At 42.1% G+C, this 15,024-nt stretch overlaps 1 protein-coding gene across 1 annotated transcript in view; it reads left to right on the forward strand.

The window, feature by feature from the left end:
- Nucleotides 1-13,072, forward strand: part of COLEC12 (collectin sub-family member 12) — a 165,958-nt gene extending 152,886 nt beyond the window's left edge. Inside the window, exons 6-10 of the mRNA XM_004683772.2 lie at nt 3,863-4,351; nt 5,216-5,352; nt 6,357-6,466; nt 10,687-10,832; nt 11,716-13,072. Coding sequence (XP_004683829.2) covers nt 3,863-4,351; nt 5,216-5,352; nt 6,357-6,466; nt 10,687-10,832; nt 11,716-11,735 — 902 coding nt within the window. The 3' untranslated portion in view covers nt 11,736-13,072. The remainder of the gene's footprint in view (nt 1-3,862; nt 4,352-5,215; nt 5,353-6,356; nt 6,467-10,686; nt 10,833-11,715) is intronic.
- Nucleotides 13,073-15,024: the final 1,952 nt, after the last annotated feature.

The following is a 15,024-nucleotide window of genomic DNA, read 5'->3' on the forward strand; positions in this document are numbered from 1 at the left end:
TGCTAACTGTGGGATGCATATTTGATGTCATTTTTCAAATAAGTCAAATCATCAACGTAGAGTGACTGGGGGTATTCCAGAAAAACTTACAGTTTGGAGAAATAATGTAGTGAAGAAAACCACAAACTACACAATCCCGGAAGGAAATTAAATTTTCAGTTTCCTCCACTGTCCATAAGTAGAATGTTCTGATTAGGTGGGTTACTTTTGGCCTGGGAACACTGTTTTCATTAATTTGTATGGAATAACTATTGAGCATTTCTAGACACAAAAAATAGCCTACCAAATTATACCAAATAGGAATGTTCTACTTTCAGGTAGTGGTGGAAACCTAAAATGAGCAGCTGTCACCCCCAAGAATGGAGGTCTTATACTCATGTCTGGAGAGGAAGAGAGAGTTGTGTGTCTTTGGAATTTTCTCAAACCAGAGGAAGGTGTCTGCAAGAGATAAAGCTCCCCACTACATGGTCTGTGAAATCAGGGAAACAAATCTCTGAATCGTCCCTATTTCATGGCCATACTATTTCATTTCAGCCCAGATGTGAGTGCTTGAGAAATAGTGATTATTGGAAAATCCATAAAGAGGATAAAGAATTTCTAAAGCACTTGAATTTTCCAACAGGCCTTCCTCATTATTTGGATTTCTGAAAGCTAAACATAGAACATAAACAAAAGTAATTGAGAAGTTACTTTTATATTTGCTGTAATTCCCAGTAAATTAGAAAGTTTTTTCTCTGTTTTGGCCTGTTGTCTCGTTAGAATTTTCCAGAACTTTCCATAATGCTACATCCAGTCATGGGGTTGTAGCACCTTCACTGCTATTAATGCAATTTCTCAGCTGCACAAAGGAATTAAGCTACTTTTTAAAAAGGAAATCTGGCATTGCATAATCAGCTTTCCTGTCTTTCATAAATGACCTAGGCTATAAACCTCTGTAGGTTAAACACAACTTAACTTGTAATGTCACCACTGGATTGATTTACCTTAAGTGAGAGTCAGGAAAGTTATCTGCCCTGATCATTCCACAGATCAACCTGATAGATAAGATGAAGCTGTTTTTACTAAATAAAATGAGGGACACCATGCACGTTACTCTTCCCAAAAAACTTTTCCCTTCTGGTCTCTCCAGGGCCCCAAAGCTTTGACATTAATGCACACAGCCTTTTGATGTGTAATGCACATTGATTTGATAAGCATTTAGTGAATAAGGACTATGTGCCAGACACTGCTAGCTACTAGATGAAGTAGCCCCCCCTCCACCCCCCCCCCAGACCAAACAAGAACTGAAAGTTTAGAGAAGGAGGAAAATCTTCCATCTGGAGAAACCTATGAGGATTACATAGTGGGGGAATAGGAATTTTCCAGATGGATAATAGAGGAAATTTTAAGAGATGAAATGTGCAGAAGTGCAGAGGAAGAAAGAATAAACATATCTTGATGCCAGATGATCAAGTAGGGGCTAAGTATTCAGAAGCAAGTAGAGATCAGAGATGTGAAGGAGGAAAAATATGTAAGAGCGATAGAGTGGACTAAATGGAGAGGAGCTCGGTAGGAAGAGTAGTAAATACATAAAAATCTACCAAAAAAATAAAGGGGTAAGAGTGAAGAAAGGACACCCACTCTAGGGTTGTGACAGTAACAACCCTAGTGCTGGGATGGTGTGTGTGTGTGTGTGGGGGGGGTTATGGGACATTGAAGGCCGCAGCCAGTAAAGATGGTAAGGTCAGTTACAGACACACCAGGGTAGAGGTGCCAGCAGGGCATCCCGAGACCTGACTAGCAGGGGGAAGTAAAGACATGACTCCAGGGCAGCTGACGACAAGGAGAAGCAACAGGAGCTGAGCCGGCGGGCAGAAGTCAATCCCCAAATCTCCTGACGTTTCCCACCGAAGGAACGTATATTGTAAAAGGAATGCACTAAAGCTAATCTTGCATATAGACATAAACTCTTCTACAGCTCAGTAGAGGGTCCTGTGAATAAATCTGTAGGCAACATTATGGGTTGCTGAGGCTCAGGCCTAGGCTTTTGCTGAAGGAAGAAGAGACGGGTCAGTTGGACTTGGGGTTATGGATCATATGAAGAATCCTGTCAGAGCCTAGGGTGGGAGGGAGGCAGAGAAAGATCCCAACAGGGGTGGAAGGGATGTTTTATGGTTCTGTCAGCAGAGCAGATGTTGGGGGAGGAAGGTAGAGCTCAGGGTGGAAGGGCTGCCCACCCTGCATCTCCCCAGCACTTCCCCCTTACAGATTTTCTGCTTCCTTAGATCAAGTATGGGTGTCTTTTACTTATTCCCATAGAATAGTTAACATCTCAGAAAACACTAAAATTCTGTCTGGAGAATTAAATATTTCAGAAAAGTATTATAATATTTGAGTCAGATATTGAGAAGAGTATCCTCTAAGATGCATCCACTTCAATTCCTGTCCCAGCACCACTGCTGGCTCGTGATCTTCCATGTCTTACTCACTGAGGTAGAAACACCCATGGCCTGGTAATTACATCCTCTTGCTTCCACCTGGAAAATACTGTAACCTGAACAAAAAGCTTGGCTTCTGGTCCCCTGTATTCTCAGACGTGTTGTAGGACTAATCTATCATAGACGAAGGTCAGGTGACACAATGCGTGTGAAACTGTCGTTCATTGTACAAGTCCTGGTCATGATGTATTTGTGTAACGTTCCCTGTCACCCCTAAGAATTTAAGGGAAACAAAACCATCCTATGTTAAGTGAGCTTCTTTATGGGGTGGAAAGGATAAGCAAGTATTTACCTTCCCACCCCGCCCCCTACCTTTTTATGGGAGGACTGTTTTTTCTTCCTTTGGTGGAAAAATTGTGTCGTTTTTTTCCCCTCCCCTGCCAACTAGCTGGCGCACCTGTTTTTTTCTCTAGCCCACCTTCCCTATTTTTGCGATCAGATTAACCAATGGAAGAACCAGAACACCTCAGCCCTGGCCCAGCACTGCTTGCACCGAGACCTCCCCTCACCCCGAGCTGGTGTGTGTCAGAGCAGGGGGCAGTGTCAGCTCATGGCAGCTGTGTCCCTGAAGTACCAGTGGGGGCACAGGCCTGACCAAGAGTTCCTGGGTGAGGGAATGGACCAGGTTTCTCAACTCTAATAGCTTTTTTTTTTTTTTTTTTGGTTTCATTTCAATTCTTTGTCACATGACATCAGTGCTTGTCACATAACATGTGGTAAGTATTTGTCAAAGCAATGAGAAGAGGAGGAAATAAATAGGAGGGAATCTCAATACCAACATTAACAGTATGGCACTGTCCCCTCCCCTAAAACATCCATAAATCCTAAAAATTTGCTGTTAATATACATCCTAAATTCTGGGAGCAGGAGGAGGTAAGTTGCTAATTAAAGAAAACTTCTTTAAAAAAAAAAAAAAAAACTGCCACCAGTGATAGTGTGCTAAGATAATAAGCACCCTCTAACATGTATCTTTCTGTAGATTTTTTTTGGGGGGAGATTTTTTTTAATAGTTTATTTTTACATCATTTTGTATTTTTTTTTCACCTCATTTGTAATCCCCGTGGGCTTCCCATCACCAGTTCACCCATGTGCCATCACCACAGTCCAGTGCACTTCCCTCCCCCCACTGTTTTTTATCCCATTCCCCACTCCACCCCCATAAAATGTCTCTGGTATATAGTTGTTCATTATTCTTACTATTTTCTCACCTGGTCCTTTATACTCCTGCTATGAGCGAAACCATCCGGTATTTTTCTTTTTCTTTCTGGCTTATTTCACTAAGCATGATCTTTTCCTGGCTGGAGATTTTTTTAAGGGAACAACTTCTTCATCGTTCACAATGGTATCCATACTTATTTATGCCTTTTTTTTTTTAATGGTTTTAGGTCCTCCTGGCCCCAGGGGTCCAAAAGGTGACAGAGGACAACAAGGACCCCCAGGTCCCACTGGCAATAAGGGGCAGAAAGGCGAGAAGGGGGAAGCTGGTCCACCTGGCCCCACTGGTGAGAGGGGCCCAATTGGTCCCATTGGCCCCCCTGGAGAGCGCGGTGGCAAAGGATCCAAAGGCCTGCAGGGACCCAAAGGCTCCAGAGGATCCCCAGGGAAGCCTGGCCCTCAGGGCCCCAGTGGGGATCCAGGCCCTGCAGGTCCACCAGGCAAAGATGGACTCCCAGGCCCTCAGGGCCCTCCTGGCTTCCAGGGACTTCAAGGCACTGTTGGGGAGCCAGGTGTGCCTGGACCTCGGGGACTGCCAGGCTTGCCTGGGGTGCCAGGCATGCCAGGTCCCAAGGGCCCCCCTGGACCTCCAGGCCCTTCAGGGGGAGCTGTGCCCCTGGCCCTGCAAAGTGAGCCAACCACAGCACCTGTAGCCAATGGTAAGTCTGAATCATCCTCCTCACGCAGGACGTGTGTGTTGGCCAGACTGGCCCCAGGCTGTAGCTCCATGCACTGCCCATACCCCATTTAGTTCAGCAGTGAAGGCACCTGCAGGGCAGGCTGACAGCCCCCCACACCAGGTGGCGTCACTCAGACACACTTGTTCTTTTCTAAACACCATCAGGTTCCCTAGTGCTTATTTAGCTAGGCTGGACCCTCAGGGACAAATACATCCATCCCTTCACAGTTCTTCATGAAAATCTGAGGCTAGCCACCCCCAAGCAAGCCTGTCCTCATTTTATACCCTTCACCTGGGGATACACATCCCTCATTTAACATCTAATGTTCCTAACACCAAGAGCTCATTTCTTCTTGAGAAGGTATCATGGTGCCTTCTAGTCCTTTAGGATTAAACTTCTGGCAAAACTTTGTGTTTACAACCCAGCCCATTTTTCTGTCCTTTGACCCAAACACAATTCCAGTTGACTTCCTTCAGGATACCTCAGGTCCTCTCTGTTCTGAGCTCACTTTGGGTTCTGTATCGCACATCTAGTTGTTTATAGGTGCCATATGATTCCAGACTGCTGTTGAACCTCTGAGCCTGCCCTGCCTTTTGTTCTGTCCTTGTAAAGGATAAACCAGGCAGAGGCACAGAGACCCAGCATAGATATCTTCTAGATTATGTAGCTTTAAGTACCATGTGTGCTGTAGTCCGGTACCACCCTTGTCCCAACATGGCCACGCACATCAGACATGGGGCTGCTCTTGGTTTCTGACTGATGGAGGTCATCTAAGGGGCCTTTTAAATAGAACTGCTTTTGTGTGTGTTTTTTAATCAGTATTTTAAACCTTCACATTCCTAGGCTGCCCACCCCACTGGAAGAACTTCACAAACCAATGCTACTATTTTTCGGTTGAGAAAGAAATTTTTGAGGATGCGAAACTTTTCTGTGAAGACAAGTCTTCACATCTTGTTTTCATAAACACAAGAGAAGAACAGGTATGTTTGGCATATTTGGTTGAGGAAAACTAAGGATCGTTTACATAGAAACTGCATGTTAATTGAGGATTCAAAGAATTCATTTTCACAAACACAGGCGGCATTATGGAGATTTAGGCTCTAGTCAGTGAATAGAAGCAACCCTGGCATGGGAGTTATGTCCTCTTGCTTCAGTCTGGAGGATACTGCTTATCATGCCTTTGAGAAGCATGGGTCCTTCCAGTGGCTGTTGAGGAAGAAAAGCCAAGAGCCATAAAGCTCTGTAAGAGACCAGGAACGTGTGACCTCAGTAGGGTATGGAAGAGCAGAGATGGCTAAGGGGGCAGATGGTGACAATTCACTCGGCCCCTACGAGCCAGGTGCTGCATGAGCATTTTCTTGTTTAAACCTCACAGCCACCCTGGAGCCTAAGTATTTTTACAGATAAATATACAGAGGCCCTGCAAGATTTAAGTGCTTTATTCATGGGGTGACAAGTTAAGTGCATATTTGAAACTGAGGTCCATCTAGCAACACTACCAATGCTGTTTCCCTAACGACACACTATTCTAAGGAACTCAACGCTGGAAACCATTGTGTCCCCCAGCGACTGACTGAGAATAAGCACTAGTCAGCTTCCAGAGCTTAAGACTATATGGACCTGGGTCAAATCCCAGTTCAGTCATCATCTTGGTGACTTAGGCTGTTATAAAGGCAGACTCACTGAATGGGACACATTAGACCAGGGCCAGGGGAAGAGCTCAGTAAAAGGCTAGGGCTGTTACCATCAGGATGAATAGGGGTGGAATTCAGTTGATGGTCTGGCCACCTTAGAAGCAGAGTATGACTGAAATATCACTTGCAAGTTTTTAAGTGTAAAAATATGTCAGAACCCTCAGCACAGTACAGATGCAGGGTTCTTGTTCTGACAAACATCCTCTCAAAGTGTAGGTTTTTCTTGAATATTTAGCAAAACAAATTCCTTGGACAGCTGTTGCAAAAAAAAAAACTGATTTATTTTTCAGCAATGGATAAAAAAGCAGATAGTTGGGCGAGATAGTCACTGGATCGGCCTCACAGACTCAGAGCGTGAAAATGAATGGAAGTGGCTAGACGGGACCTTTCCAGAGTATAAGTGAGTACACAAACATCCAAACGAGTGGTCAGATTCTCTCTATGCATTTTTCTCCCCCGCCTGGTTCCTTACAGTTTGTTACGTTGTTCTACATATACCACAAGTGAAGGCTGCAGGCACTATCAGCTTTTCTTTAACTGCACCTAAGAAGGGTTAAGTAGACCTAGACCACTGAGACATGCTCAGGAGTCACCCAGGCGGGTTTCTGAAGGGGGCCAGGGAGCTCCCTTCAGGATGACACTGTTGGTGTCCCTGACCCCAGTTGGGTGTCTGGCTAAACCGTGATTATGATTCTTCTGTATATGGGAGTTGGATGTGACTTGAGTTTTATAATGGATGAACACTCTCATGTTTCCTCAAGCTACATCCTACCCATGTGGAGGGGGGTATTTCATCACCTTCCCTAATCCAAAGCAAGACTCTGGAGGTGACTAAATTATGCCAACTTGAAATTCCCTGCCTCCGCCTTTAACTGCTACAACCTTCCAAGTGGAACAGAACTTATAAAGCCTACCTCTGAAAACCTTTCCTTTGTGGGAGACAAAACAGGCTGAGGCAGTTGTGAAAGCATCGTGGCTGTGACATCAGAGAGGAGGGAACGTGGGGGAGTCAGGTCTGGAATGATGTCACTGGCACACAGCAGCCAAGAGGAGAGCTAGGTCAGAGTGGAGGAGTCGCCAGCTGTATCTTTGGTCTGTGCTGAAGTTAAAGCTCAAAGTGCCACCAGGGCAAATGGCTGTCTGGTGGGTGACAGACATCCTGTTTCCACTGCACCTGTCCATGGGAGAGGAAGCTATACCCCATATTGGCACTCAGACATTGCCCGACAGCCCAGAGAGAGTACCCAACACCTTAGAGCATTGACAGCTAAAACTAGAGCACTGGAGGGGATGGAAGACAGATTATTCAAGGAAAAGGCAAATCTGTGACTTTGACAGTCAAGAGTGGCATGACTGAAGGGAGTCGGAAAGGAACTTAAAGAAGTTTCCTGGACTTTTCTCTAGCCATAAACACAAGAGGTCTGGGTTAGACAATAAGAAACTCAAGCCTTCGTTCAAGGAAAAAGTGGATCAGGCCATGCTGAATGGACTGAGGGGAATATTAGTGTCGACACCCACTCTGAAGGTGAAGCTTTGCTCTTATGCCCCAAAAGCCAGAAAGAACGTGATTTGGAAGGAGCATGCCAACGCTGAAATCTGGGATCCAAGAAAGACTACAGCGCTGGACTCCTTGCTAGGACCATGGGCTCCAGCCACCTCAACGCAAACTGTGCTTGTCCAATTTGCTACCCAAAGGAATATGTACATGTAAAACTCCTCGGAATCAAAGAATAAATTAGGTAGACATATTATGAGATGTCAATAACTGCAGTCTAATTTAACTTGACATGTAATAATAAACATTGCACAAACTAGAAAAAGCCAGTGCAGGGAGGTCTGGGTTCCAGGCCTTAGCTGTGAGCTTGCAGTTCACTCAGCCAGGTGAATAGCCATGGCCTCCTCTAGGCCTGAATACTACAGAAGAGCTGGCTCCATCAGTATTACGAAAATTAAAGTGATAATGTATGTGAACATTTAGTATGTGCCTGGCCTATGGAATAAGCTCAAAAAAAGTCACTAGCACTACTGGCATTATTATGACTACTATATAATTCTTCTCCTACTAGTCAGCAGTTGCAGAGGAGTACTACCTGGCCTTTATGTAACAATTTTAATCCCTACAAGGCAAAGATAAAAATGGTTGCCATTCTGTCCATACGGACTGCTCCACATATAGTCACGTAATACATCTTTAGACAGACTATACACCCATAGGCTGTGGGGGCCATAAGGGAAATTCAGCAACAATGAGTGTAGTTACAACCCTCTGTTCCCATGCTTTTTGTTTCTATTAGAGCTGCACTGGCTAGGTCACTAGAGAGTAATCACCTACTATACAAACCCTTGCAGAGGGAGAAAATTATATAGCAAAGAAACAACTGTCACTACTAAGATTTTCCTGTTTTGAGGCCCAGCTTTTACCAGCAGAAGTTTCTTGGCCATGTAACCTCAGCCAATCTTGCGGTCCATGAGAAAGTACTAAGTTGTGAGGTTGGAGGGGACTATTCCCAAGATTGAGACTTTGTTTTCAGTCTCCATTATGATACACCACAAATCCCATGGAGGTTCACTCCCATGAGCTGGTAAGCTTGTGTGTTTCTAGCTCTCTGGAACAGTGAGTCCTCGGACTAGGTCCCCGGAGTACTGAGCTATCCCAGTCCACATGTTGCTACCCAGCCCCTTCCGTGGCTGCCTATTTTAATACAGGAGTCAGGGATTTTGGGCTCAAGCTTCAGCCATTCTTTCCAGAATGTACTGGTGAATGAGGTTAAGGTGCTGAAATTCTTCTCCAACAGATATATATTCTGCTTATCTGATGCATTCTGTTCTGCTTTACTACAATAGGAATTTACCACAAATCACTCCCTGTGATTTCAGCTTTTCCAAAGAGTTGCTTGGAGACTTCGGTGCTCAATCTTTAAGAAAAATTGCAGCCTGACTGAGGTCACTTGACCACCCCTCCACACTGGCCTCACCTCAGTCACTCTACTCCGACCACACAACTGCATTCTATCCCAGAAGAAAACCTTGAACACTGGATGTGAAGATCCCAATCATCTGGAAAAAGTGAAAAGAGAACAGTGATAAGGAGATAATCTTTTTGTCTCGTCTGTAGATCCCTTTTATCTGTACTCCTTAAAATGACAAAGCAGCAGAGGGGGTAAATAGTCAGACCTCCTATGAGAATTCATATTTATAGATTCTTAATTAACAGAAGTTATCAAGTGTTCCCTTACTGTACACTCAGAAATCACAGCTCTCAAATCCTATAAATAAAATTAGACTTGAACCCTACCTGACCAGCAGAATAAGCACAGTCACACTACTCAGTTATCAACATTTCCATGAAGGTTCCTGCAAGGTGGAAAGAAATACAGAAAAAAAGCATACCTGGAGATAAATTACTTTGTATTCCAACTTCGTCTCTCTCTGGCATCACTATGGCAGTGTGAGGGTTTTAATTCATTCCTTGCTTATTAAATCCTACTCAGGCAGGTATCTAAGCATCACCTATCAGATAAAGTATTTCTGACTCTTAAGTACCACCCCCATTTTCACTCTTCTCAGTTTCATCTAAATTATCTTTTCACCTCTAGATTTGAGGTCACTTAAAAAATCCCAAAATAATATGGAGAAGTCAATTAATTCCATCTTTAACTGTGAACATCAACTCCCACTGTCCTCTGGTTTTGGTATCTATTGTCACCCAAGGAGGGGCAATATGGTCTCTATCCTTGGGTGACCCCAGGACACCCTATCGTTGCTGAGGTAATGAGTCATTTAGGAGAAGTGTCTCCTGCTGCAGATTTTTTTTTTTTGGACCCTCCAAAGGAGGCAAGCTTATCCTCTTAGGCAGTAACCACAAGATTTTGTGCAAAGACCTGCTTCTTCAAGAAAAGTTAGCTTTCAAGTTTTGAGTCTTGGAAATACATCTAATTTATTGCATGGAAACTGAATCAAGAACAGCAAACCCTGGCAAAGTGGTGCTTTGAGCAGTCTCCAACTAATAAGAAGCCCAAGTGAACTCATCCTACAGAAAACTTGTTTTTAAGAATTTCTCTCCCAAAAAGCCAATGAAATGTATGAGTCATTTTTAAAAAGATTAATTACCACTACTTTATAAAGCAGTTGATCCTTTGCAATTTTGCCAAGTTATTTGTCCTTATAGGTTGTTGTAAATATATATCAAAGGACTCACGTTCCCAATTTGACTTACTAGAGGCAAAATATCAAAATGTACAAAGAAATCTCTGGGTTCTCACAAGAGTGTGTATGTACCATGTATTCAACTATACAACTACATACGTCTAGCAGTCAGCATTCATCTAACTGTGAAAGGATTTATTCCCTCATTGTAAAAACAAAAAAAAGTTCAATGAACTGATTTTATTGTGCAAAGGAGAACAAGCCTGCAGGGAGAGGCTGCATGACACACTGCTCTGTAAAACAGCTGCTTCTTATTTTGAGTAAGAACATGCATAGACTATTAAACAATGCATTTTCATTCCAGGACAAGTGACAAGCTACACTTTTGTTTTTCTACATCTCTCTGCTACTCATGGGTAAAGAAAACGTCTGTTGGGCTTCACAAATAACACTCAATTTCTGTTTTGTTAAAAGAAATTGGAAAGCTGGACAGCCAGATAACTGGGGCCATGGCCATGGGCCAGGAGAAGATTGTGCTGGCCTGATCTATGCTGGGCAATGGAACGATTTTCAATGTGAAGACATCAATAACTTCATTTGTGAAAAAGAAAGGGAGACAGGTAAGCAGCAGGTTTTGAAGAGGGAGCTACAGAGTATATGGCCCAGAGGTGGAGGAGCTAAGGCTCTGAACATGGACTCTGCAATTGGTTCCAGTCCTGGTTCTTTCTCTTATTAATTGGGCAGATGATTTATTATTCCCCTGAGGTTAGAGTGTCCTCTTCACAGTATTGGGAGTCCTTAAATACACTAGACACATTTATTAATGTATTAGGGCTACTAATTAAATGTTATAAACTAATAGGCATAGGTTGTTACAATGTCAGTTAATTGTTCCCCAATATTAGGTCTTTTTCATAGCATTCCAGAGACAGACAATGCAAGTAACCAAGCACTCAATTCCACAAGTATTTAAAAGTTTACATTGGGGGGAGGCAGAAATAGGGAATGAATGCTAACAGGCATGGAATTTCTTTTTGGAGATATGAAAATGTTCTAAAATTAGATTAGATGGTAATTGAAATACTTTGAAAATATGCTAAGAAAAAAAAGCTTAAGTAGGTGAATTTTATCTCAGAGCTTTCATTTTCAAAGTTGGCAGCAACAAAAATCTCCTATTTTGCCAATTTGTTTTTTTGGTAGTAACTGAGGTACAAATAATCCATCTACCCATTCAACAAACATTGTATCTAAAAGCGAGGTTATAGAGGGGCACAGGTGACTGAGGTTTGTCACTGTCCTGGATGACCATTTGGGATTTAAGTTGGAACTAGCTTCCTTTGAAATGGAACTTACCTTTCCACTTAATCTAAATGTGAATTTGTCTGGATCTCTTTGAAAAAAATTGAATGATTTTAGAGTCTTTTCTATAAAAAGACATGCTCTTTTTTTGAATAATACATTATTTAAGAAATACTAATGCCCATCCTTTTATCTTTCTCTCAGTGCTATCATCTGCCTTATAATGGACTGTTGTGATAACATGGACAAATTTTCAGACAGTTTTCAAAGGCTACTTCTTTCTGATTGTATCACCTTCTCATCGACTTGGGGGGGGTAAGCACTGAAGACAGATTACTGAGAATAATTGACAGATATTCTTTACCACCCACCATCATTCAAGAACTTGAAAACTAAAAACGACCTTCAGTGTGATGTGTTGATTTTGGGGATGCAAACGGACTGACTGGCATAGGATGCTCTCAGCCAGTAAAGGTGCAGCTATGCAAGTCACATCTTCCAGAGTGTGGAAAGCGCAAATCAGACTATTGTTGGTTGTTGAGCTGTAAGGAAAATCCATATACTGTGTAAACAGTCTTTCTAAAATCCCAAGTGTAGGAAAATTATGCAGACATACAGATATATAGGCTAGCTCTTAGTAATAATATGAAATATACTTAAAGAGCTTTTACAACTTTGTATTTTTGTACAAAAGATTACCTTTCAAAACATTTTTCCTTTTTTTTGTTGTCATTTTACCAATATAATACATGGAGCCAAAGAAAATGGTACTAATAAAAACTCAAAGGGTTTCTTCTCAGATTTAATTTTACCCAGTAGCAGTTTTTTTCAATTGTGGTTTAAAAAAATAATGAAATGTGTGTATATATATTTTTTCTAAAGTATCATTTCCTCAGAGGAATCAAATCACTTGAAATGTCTAGATTTCAATTGTAGACTTTGTCAGTGCAGATCAAGCCTGAGCATCTACATGACAGACAAGTGAGCTGTGCACTATCACCAACCAACGCTCTTGCTGTGTACCTGGCTGGGTCCGAAGTGGTCAACTCAGATATCTTACTTCATTTCTGTAGGAGTCGGGGTGGTAGAGAGGCAATCTGTTAGGAAGGGTGGGCATTTGGTAACCTAGAAGCCCTATTTTGTGGCTGATTCATGAATATACTTGGTATTGGTTCAACTGTCAGGAAAATATGGTGTCACATTAGCCAAAGGCAGAGCTACTAGACAGATAGGAACAGCTATATACTACTTGGAATGTTTGCTGCATTCTTCAGTCAGATTTCAAATAAGTGTCATTCCAAGGCACATATATAAAATGTTTTGCCCCTGTGCTAACCTCTTGTAAAGAGCCTTTCCCGAGCCCATCATTCTCTTGTTCCTTGACGTGCCATTGAAAACTCTAACGTGAAATGTGCTCAAAGTAGGCACTAGATGTCACTAATGTTCAAAGGTTAAGATTTCCAATCAACAAATGTCCTCTTCTCCCCTGGAGCTCCCCAGGCAGTGCTGCTATCTATCGCAAATAAAATGGTAAAAGAATAAAGACAGAGTTGACTTTCACACCTGCAGTTGTGTGGACTATGTTGTCTTGCCCATATTCACCATTCATGCCGTTTCCTCAGCGCCTTCATGCCCTGCTGTCCTGTCCATGTGGCCTAGTCAAGCTGGTAGCACCCACTGTCCTGAATTGCAGAGGTCCTATGACAAAAAAAGGCGGATGCTCTAGAAAGTGCTTCAATCAGATGATCTCATGTCATCCTCCCAGCCACCTATTATAGTCCAGGGAGGTCACATCTCAGGAATAAGGCAACATTCAAATCCCAGCTTTGAAAGTGTTCTAATTTCCTTTAAGAAGCAAGATCCTTCTCAGTAATACACAGAATAAAATCAGATGAATATCACACATTACAAAATACCCCTTACCTCTTTATAGTTAACTATTTATATACCTGCTTATAGGTTTGTATTCACCTGCTTACAACTGCCATTCTTCTGTGAGCATTTTAGTAGATATATAAACATACTCGGGTACCTGACTTGCTACAATCTATGAAGAGGTACAGAAAAAAGCTTTTTGAACTTGAAAAAAAATGAATGCACCACAGGAAGGTGGGGGGGGGGTGCTGTCCTCCTATAATTGATGTTCATTAACTTCCCTTTCTCAGCCCTTCCAATTGGTAGCAGCTGGAGTTAACCTACATCACAAATAATAGCTGTTCCCATTAAAAAAAAAAATTGTTTAAGAAACTAGAAAGCTATATAAATCAGGCAACAATATCAAGCATGTGTGCTCTACCCCAATGACAGTTTCTCTTGAACAAGTGAACAGTTTAAATCATGATTCTAATGATATCACAAAAATGATTTAAGTATATCTAGCATTTTCTATCAAATACTATCTCTTCCAATCTTTGTGTAAATTGTCCGTACTTGAGAAATGAGGAAGCAAAGACTCAATTGAAAACTTGACAAAAAAAAAAAAGTGAGAATGACACATCTTAAAATGACTAGCAACAACAAATGTTGGCGAGGATGTGGAGAAAAAGGAACTCTCCTGCACTGCTGGTGGGAATGCAAACTATTACAACTATGGAAAAATGTTTGGAGGTTTCTCACACTGCTAAACATGGGGCTTCCATATGACCCAGCAATCTCACTCCTAGGCATCTACCCAAAAGACACAAAAACACTGATTCAAAAAGACATCTGCACCCTCATGTTTACTCCTGATTTATTTACAATTGGAAAGACATGGAAACAACCCAAATGCCCAAAAGTAGATGACTGGATTAAAAAGATGTGGTACATTACACAACACATGGAATATTACTCAGCAACCAAAAAACAAACAAAAAAACCAAAAGCATGCCTTTTGCAGTAACATGAATGGAGCTGGAAAAGATCATGCTTAGTGAAATAAGTCAGAAAGAAAAGGAAAAATACCTGATGGTTTCACCCATAGCAGGAGTTTAAAGGGCCAGGGGAGAAAACAATAATATATATACCAGAGACATTTCATGGGGGAGAGGGGGATGGGGTTAAAAATGGTGAAATGGTGGGGGGAGGATTTACAATTGGAAAGACCAGGAAACAGCCTAAATGCCCAAAAGTGGGTGACTGGATTTAAAAGATGTGGTACATATATACAATGGAATATTACTCAGCAACCAAAAATAAACACATGCCTTTTGCAGCAACATGGATGGAGCTGGGATAATGCTTAGTGAAATAAGCCAGAAAGAAAAGGAAAAATACTGGGTGGTTTCTCTCATAGCAGGAATATAACAAACCAGGTGAGAAAATAATAATGAACAGCTATATACCAGAGACATTTTATGGGGGTGGAGTGGGGAATGGGATCAAAAACAGTGGGGGGAGGGAAATGCACTGGACTATGGTGATGGCACATTGGTGATTTGGTGATGGGAAGCCCAAGGGGATTGCAAATGAGATGGGAAAATGCACAGAATAATGTAAAAATAAAAAAGAACAAAACTTGCCAATCATCTACAG

Source organism: Condylura cristata, unplaced genomic scaffold (assembly GCF_000260355.1).
Source record: "Condylura cristata isolate star-nosed mole 26May11 unplaced genomic scaffold, ConCri1.0 scaffold00016, whole genome shotgun sequence".
Lineage (NCBI taxonomy): Eukaryota > Metazoa > Chordata > Mammalia > Eulipotyphla > Talpidae > Condylura > Condylura cristata.